We start from the raw sequence: 7,817 nt of genomic DNA on the forward strand, positions 1-7,817 counted from the left end.
TTCGCCGCCAGTGGCGCCATCTTGAACGGATGATGTAAGAATAAAGTTGGTTTTATATTGATTGAATTAATGTTATTTGTCTGATTTAAATAACTAAGCTATGTTAAATTCATAGAAATATTATAGTTGAATATTAAGCTATCTATTTTGAATTATATAACTGTTATTTAATTATTTGTCATATAAGTAGTTGTAATTGATTTTGGCGGTGGCGTCCATCGACGGGAACCGATATGTCGTTCACTTCCACCTAGACCCGACACGAGAGAGAGTGCTGTCACGTAAAAGATAGATTAAAGTTATTAAAAGGAGTGGCCGTGAGTTTCTCGCTAGCTCTTCTCATAAGGCTCTACCCCTTTCCGAGCTAGTGGTAGATTCAGTAATTAATAAATGACTTGATTTGGACTCAAGATATTTCATTCGTATAACCATGGAACCTACGGAATCTCCGACATATACGATAAATGGATGATACGTATTAGTATGTATTTACGTATAGGTATAGGATTTGGGTTTAGATAGATTTGGATCGGGATCGGGACCGGGATCGGGATCGGGATCGGGATCGGGATCGGGATCGGGATCGGGATCGGGATCGGGATCGGGATCGGGATCGTGATCGGGATCGGGATCGGGATCGGGATTGGGATTGGGGTACGCAATATTTTTTTTTTTTTTTTTTTTTTTTTTTTTTTCTCGCTCACGTTCCTGTTTTTCCCGTTAGTCTAGCCAGTTATAGAGTGCATTGTGTGCACAGGGATAAACACCGGATTGTGTCACCATACAAAGATGATTAAAGTAAATTAAAGTCGTCTTTAAAAGGTACAAATAATAATGATAAGCAGTAATGATAGGCAGTATTGCCTCCCAAAATATCACCAGCTATTATGACGAGACTCTATGTATCGTTTATTTGATCGCAGCAGCGGTTTAGGCGGTCACCTCGCTGTAACAACCGTATGACGTACGACAAATCTTTGTACGAGTATTTCGTTCTGAGCCTGGTTCTCGATTTATCCATATAAGTATGTATATTTATAAGTATATAAGTATGTTTATCAGTTATTTGATTACTATAGTACAAGCTCTGCTTAGTTGGGAATCAAATGACCCTGTGTGAGTTGTCCAACAATATTTTATTCATATTTATATTTATAATTGTATATAATATATTTGTTTTAATGAATCCTTGGGTTGACTTTTTATGCTATTATTAAAGTAACGAGCGAAGTACTTACATTGAATACCGCAATTTTAATAAATATATTTGTACTCGTTGAACTAAAGAACGTATTCAATGTGAGTCTAGGTCGTAGACAGTGGCGTCATCGCGCGAGACAGGTGTTTGTTAGAAGCGATTGTATCGGGCCTGTGCCTGCTCCTCGCGCGGCGGCAGGAGGCGCGCGCTCTTGGGCGGCTTCTCGCAGAGGAAGTGTCGCTCGTCGTCGCAGCGGAAGTGGTTGAGCTTGGCGAGGCCGTCGAGCACGCCGCACAGCTCGCCCGTCACCTCGTCCTCGTGCCCGTCGTGCCATTCCGCGTACAGCGACTCCAAGCTTTCGCCTGAAACGAGTCAATGCATAACATGTGGGTACTATCGGTGTCTGTCAACATATGTATGTACATGGGCGGTGAGCGGCGAGTGACTGAGGGTGAGCACTGACCGTGCACGCTGAGCCAGTCGTGGTCGTCCTTCCAGTCGCGGATGCCGATGAACATGTAGCCGGAGGTGGGCAGGCCCAGGGCGTGGATGGCGCGCGCCTCGCGCTCGTCGTTGATGACGACCAGGTGCGCGCCCTCGTCGGCGCACGTGAGGTACGCGTCGTGCCACGTGCGCTCCACCGCGTGGTACTTGTAGCAGCTGCCCGTCGACGCCTCCAGCTTGTACTCTGCAAGATCACGATCACGATTTACCATTGTAACTCTATCACTAATATAGGGAGTGCAACATCGTGAACGTCTCTATCGTCCGAGTGTAACTGAGAGTCGGTAGAGAGTGACACTCGTCCGGTCGGTACACTGAGTACGGACCGTGGACACTTACCGTCGTCGTAGGGTTCATATTCGGTCTCGTTTCTGTTGCTGTTATTATCTTTTTGTTTTCTGTAACAGATGTAGGGCAGCCTGGAGGTGCACGGCACCACACGGATGCGCTCGCGGTCCATGCTCAAGCACTTGCCGTCTCGCGCGTCCAGGCGGTCGATCATGTCTGACACCGGCATGTCGTCGAGCGGAATACCTGACAACAGATACAGACGAAATATATGTAGGTAACAGGTAATAGGATTACTTTGGGTTCTTCTACAATAAAACATTCGTTACGTATCTTATTGATAAATACAAATAACACTAAGTACTCATTATTATGTTTATAATAGATATGACCACTTGAATGTGTTGAGTTTGAGTGTGTGGATGAGTGACCTTCAATGGAGAGGTACTGGTCGCCGGGGTAGAAGGCGGCGCTCGTGCCGATGTAGTAGGCGGTGGGCAGCTCGGTGCTGCTGACGGCCGCTCTCATCGCGAGCGCCAGCTCCTTGCTGGTGGGCGACATCAGCAGCGCGTCTGCAACACAACACATACACATGTTGTATCAACACACGTCCAGTTATCTAACAGCGGCACTGAGCGTTGTGTGCACTACAGTGTACTACATTGTACTACAGTGTACTACAGTGTAGTACGGTGTAGTAGAGTGTAGTAGAGCGAGGCGAACAATCACCTTCACTGCGACATTTGATGAACGCTTCCTCCCACGTGGCGACAAACTTGTGAGCCTTCATCCAGCCGCCGATGTTCGCGTCGAACACATACTTGCACCAGACCACATCTGAAAACGTAACATCACATATGTACAGTTGTACACATACATCACTGTGATGTACTGATAGGTACGTGTAGCGGGTAGCACTCACAAGTTGGCTCTAAGTTGGCTGATTTAAAATGAAACTGCACCACACATATTATTATGTACAAGTGCACCTGTGGGCACTCATTGTAAACTACTCATTTGTATTAGGTAAGTTGGCCATTCAATTGATGATATACGAACATAAATATAATGTAGCTCCGTCCGGGTGAAAACGTTTCCCGTAGTAAAGTATCCTATGTGTGAATGTAGGTTAATTTCAGTTCCATCACTCGAAAATCTAAGAAGATTTATACAAACTTGTTCCCCGATTTTACTCCCCTAGGGATCGAAATTTTTCAAAATCCTTACTTGGGGAATGCCTCCATCGTAGTAGCTTTATGCATGTAACTGTAAAGTGTCAGTCTCTCCCGATCGGTCTAGAGTGGATATTGATACTATACTTATACTTCATTTCTGTTGGTCTGGTGACGGCATCTTGAACGAATGATGTACGGATAAATCTTGTTTTATATTGTTGGAATAAGTGTTATTCGTATGATATTTAATTAACTTTAAGCTGTGTTACATTCATAAAGTTTAAATTAGAACTTGTCATTGTTTTGGGGTGGAGTGTGAGATAACAAAGTGGTTCACGATAACCAAGAACCGGTACGCGAGACCCACTGAGCGATCTTTTTTTTCAATATAGCTGAGGAGTTTCATTAATATTATGACGGAGATGGAGGCTGAAACCGTAGTCTAGGACGCTGAGAAGCTCGCGTCGCGGCACGTACGTCGTCGGTTCACACGCATGTCAAGAAAATGTTACAATAATATAACATGACTTGAGAAAAAATATATATGTTACTGTAAAAGCCCGAACGGTGGTAAATCCTAAGATTTTCCGGTATAACCTAAGATTTACCAACTTTCAATGGTAAAAGTCCGAACGTTCTTTTATTTCGAACTTTTACCACCATTTAATTGGCAAATCTTAGGATTTACATAATGACACGGTAAAAGTTGATAAAGTCATATTATAATGTGTTTGAGCCGTAATATAATGATATTGCTAGGGATGTAATTATATGCTGTAACATAGTTATAATGAGACTTTGAAGATGTCGCCGGAGCCCCGCTTCGCGGGGCTCCTCCTTCTGGGTGGTTTAAAAAAAATAACCACGAAGGCTGAGGTGGGAGCTTCGCTTCGCTCGCTCCCACCTCAGCCTTCTAACCTAACCTACCCATGTCGGTTTGCCGAAAACTCCTTCTTTATAACTATTAACTTACTTTATATTACCTACATTTACCTGCCCTTGAGGTATATCCTAAGATTTACCAAGTGAATAGGGGTAAAAGTTCGAAATAAAAGAATTGTTCGGACTTTTACCATTGAGAGTTGGTAAATCTTAGGTTTTACCGGAAAATCTCAGGATTTACCACAGTCCGGGCTTTTACAGTAACATATATAAAAAAAAAAAAAAAAAAAAAAAAAAAGCAGCACGTCACGTGTCGCCACAGATGTTTGTTATGTCAGTGTTGTCAGCTGATATTATGTAAATGACGACGTGAACACGTTTATATGTTCGTCATTATTTTTATACGTAATTTAATGTATATCTTACTGTAAAAGCACGAACCATGGTAAATCCTAAAATTTTCCGGTAAATCCTAAGATTTACCTACTCTCAATGGTAAAAGTCCGAACAATTCTTTTATTTCGAACTTGTTCCACTATTCACTTGGTAAATCTTAGGATTTAAATAATGACACGGTATGCCGTAACATAGTATGTAACATCTACTGAGAGTTTGAAGAAGTAGTTGGTGCGGCACTAGCTACCACGCTAGTGTGCAGACACAGAACATTACTACAATGACATGTTGCACAGTTAGGTAAGGGGGGTCAGGGCGCTCGGGGCGCAGCAACCACGTGTGCGTGCTAGTGAATGTCTCTATGTGTATCCCTCGGATAATCTGGGTAATAGAGAGAACTAAAGAATTACTTGCGACCGTGAGTTCGCTATTCATAGCGGGAAAAAATCAACGGACGTTTTTCGTGAGTTGAAAACTTTTGTGTGAACCGTAACTTCGTGTATTACACTATCAATCGATGCGAGGAGTCAAGTTCTCTGCAAGATCGCCAAAGCAGTGGTCGGCCACGCTCCGTGAGGACACGTCGCCGAAATCCATGTCGCACACAGAAAAAACTCTGCACACTAATATTTGGCGAGTTTCAATAAACAGAATACTGAAGTATGACCATAATACATAATTATGTATATGACACGTGTGTGTCATATACCTACATAATTGCGCGTCCGTATATGTATACAGACGCAAGCTTCTCTCTATGTTGTTGTTTGTAGATACATGAAATTGTTATGTGAATAAATAGTTTTTGGTCAACTCACGCACTACCATCTGATTTGAAACAAAGCAGAGCTTACACTATACACACTAAAAGAAATCAGCGTGATCGCAATATTGCAGATAACTACCAATATACATATAGTTTTCTGAACAAATCAATTTGGTTGGATTGGTTATAAAATATATGAACGTATTTCAAACATGCTGTAATGTCCTCTACCAACAGACAAGTTCAGACTACCGATAAACACACTGATCGTCACCTTAACCTTGTAACTGCATTTCGACCAACTTTATACGAGAACAATTATTATTTGAAACAATTTAAAAAAAGTATGTATGTAAAATCTACATTAGAGATATATTAAAGTTTAAAAAAGAAAAAAATAACAAATGCGAGTCGGACTCGCGCACGAAGGGTTCCGTACTATCATTTATAATAAAAATCAAATAAATACAACGTTTGTTGTATGGGAGCCCCCCTACCATATTTACTTTATGTTATTTTATTATTTATTTTGAAAGGTAGTATACAAGTAAATAATATTCTGTGAAAATGTTAAACGTCTACCTGTTACCGTTTTCAAAACTGAGAAAGAAATACGACATAAACACGTTTATTGTATAGGGTTTATTGCCCTTTTATTTTATTTTTTAGCATTTGTTGTTTGTTATGGCGGCAACGAAAATACATAATTTGTGAAAATGTCAGCTTTTTAACCGTCACGGATTATGAGATACAGCCTGGAGACAGACAGACAGCGGAGGTTTGTGATAGGGTCCCGTTTTACCATTTACGGAACTCGACGTTTTACAGAAAACTAAAAAGGACTATCGAATCCGATATACGAGAAAAATATATTTAAAAAAAACAGGGATCCTTAGGAACGATGACTGAATGAGCCAGCTATTATCAGAATTAAAAAAAAAGTTTAATAACTTTATAAAATGACTGATGTAACCCACTTTAAGTCTCACAAGTAACTCATAATCAAGTATCCAATAAAAAAATCTGTCTTTAAAAAAACAATAATAAAGCAATAGAGATTCGTACTTGTTCATAATGTTACCTTGTTCTTTATAAATACATTTTTGATAGTGTACAGAGCTTGGCACTCACTTAGATCTCCATTGTTGGAGCGACGAAGCCGCCGAGCAGTTTTGTAATAAGCTTGGCTCTTGTTTTGGTGGTGTATTTTATGCTCATAGGAATCAGTCAACACGGAGGAGCGTTTTTATATAATTTGAACGAACGTTATTGCAATAACCTTGAATAATAACTGTGACTAATTTTGAGATTAATGGAGATTTAACTTATCTATAATAATATATAATAATAATAATATCAATGTTATTGAATCATTTACATTAGATAAAATGTAAAGATCGTACAACACATTGACGAACGAAGTTCGCAGTGAGGGAGTGGTGGGGCGCGGGGCCGTGTGTCTGGAGGCAGGAGGCTGCCGTCCTGCTCTCTGGGACGATCTACTCACTGTACTGCACTTTACTAATGTTAAAACTTTCATTTACAATTGTGGAATACGAATATGAAATATAGAGGTGGTGCGATTCCGAGGTATGCTTGATATTATGTTACATTTAGAGCGATCTGACTTTAAAAACAGACAATAATTAACGAAAATAAAATATGTTTTTTGACAGCCATTGCGATCAATATGTACGTACTGTATGTACTTTTAAAAACATCTCCATCAGGGCTCTGAAGAGATACTCGTGTCCCGGGTGAGGCTGGAAGACGGCGAGCGACTGCGCCACACGGAGCGGTGACAGCGGTGACTGGTGCAGCTGCACACTGTCAGTGGCGGCACTCGTGCGTCATGTGTTTTTGATGCGAGAACACTCACTAACACCAATGTCAGTCATTATGTGAACATGAGAACTCTATCACTCTTATTTAGTAAAATCGCTAGCGGCAATTTACATGATCGATGATTAGTGATGGGCTTGGAGTGTGTCAGTGTGGTGGTGTGTGAGTGCAGCCTGCGAGGAGAGCGTACTGAGCGGACTGAGCGGACTCACCGGCGGCGAGCAGCAGCAGCAGCGCGGCGGCGCGGGCGGCGGCGAGCGACATGATCTTAGCACTAGCTCTCCACCGCACACCGCACACTATATTTATACTAAATCACTACAACGTCATTAGCCTACAACTTGTTCAAAAACACAAACATAACATTCAAGTTTCACACCTGATTTAAAAAAAAAAACGAATGTTATCGTACCTACTTTAGGCTTCAAATTCTAGACGAAGAATGTTCAAATGACTAAACCTGTTTATAAGTTACCTACATTATTAATGAGATAAAATCCGTAAAGTTGTATGGCTCTCCCCGCTGTGCGTACATTGCAACAAGAATAGCAGCGTGAGTCATCTCGTACAGGTCCATCACAAACCTCATGTCACCGCTGCCGCGCTGGTAGTGGGCAGTTCAGTTCAGTAGTCTCGTGGCCCTTTACCAACCGTGGCGGTGCGTCCCACATATACCTATATTATACAACTACAAAGTACAAAGAGATACTTTTGTACTGGTTTGTAAAATATACATATTATTGACGTGGATTCGGAGGTGGTCCGC

At 41.4% G+C, this 7,817-nt stretch overlaps 1 protein-coding gene across 1 annotated transcript; it reads right to left on the minus strand.

The window, feature by feature from the left end:
• Nucleotides 1–1,117: 1,117 nt before the first annotated feature.
• Nucleotides 1,118–7,404, minus strand: LOC142986411 (uncharacterized). Its single transcript, XM_076134900.1, has 6 exons — nt 7,264–7,404; nt 2,720–2,827; nt 2,422–2,562; nt 2,042–2,236; nt 1,662–1,886; nt 1,118–1,560 (listed from the first exon to the last, which is right to left on the minus strand). Exons 1-6 carry the CDS (start codon nt 7,313–7,315, stop codon nt 1,349–1,351), a joined length of 933 nt encoding a protein of 310 aa, XP_075991015.1. The 5' UTR covers nt 7,316–7,404; the 3' UTR covers nt 1,118–1,348.
• Nucleotides 7,405–7,817: the final 413 nt, after the last annotated feature.

This window comes from Anticarsia gemmatalis, chromosome Z (assembly GCF_050436995.1).
Source record: "Anticarsia gemmatalis isolate Benzon Research Colony breed Stoneville strain chromosome Z, ilAntGemm2 primary, whole genome shotgun sequence".
In the NCBI taxonomy this organism is placed as follows: Eukaryota; Metazoa; Arthropoda; class Insecta; order Lepidoptera; family Erebidae; genus Anticarsia; species Anticarsia gemmatalis.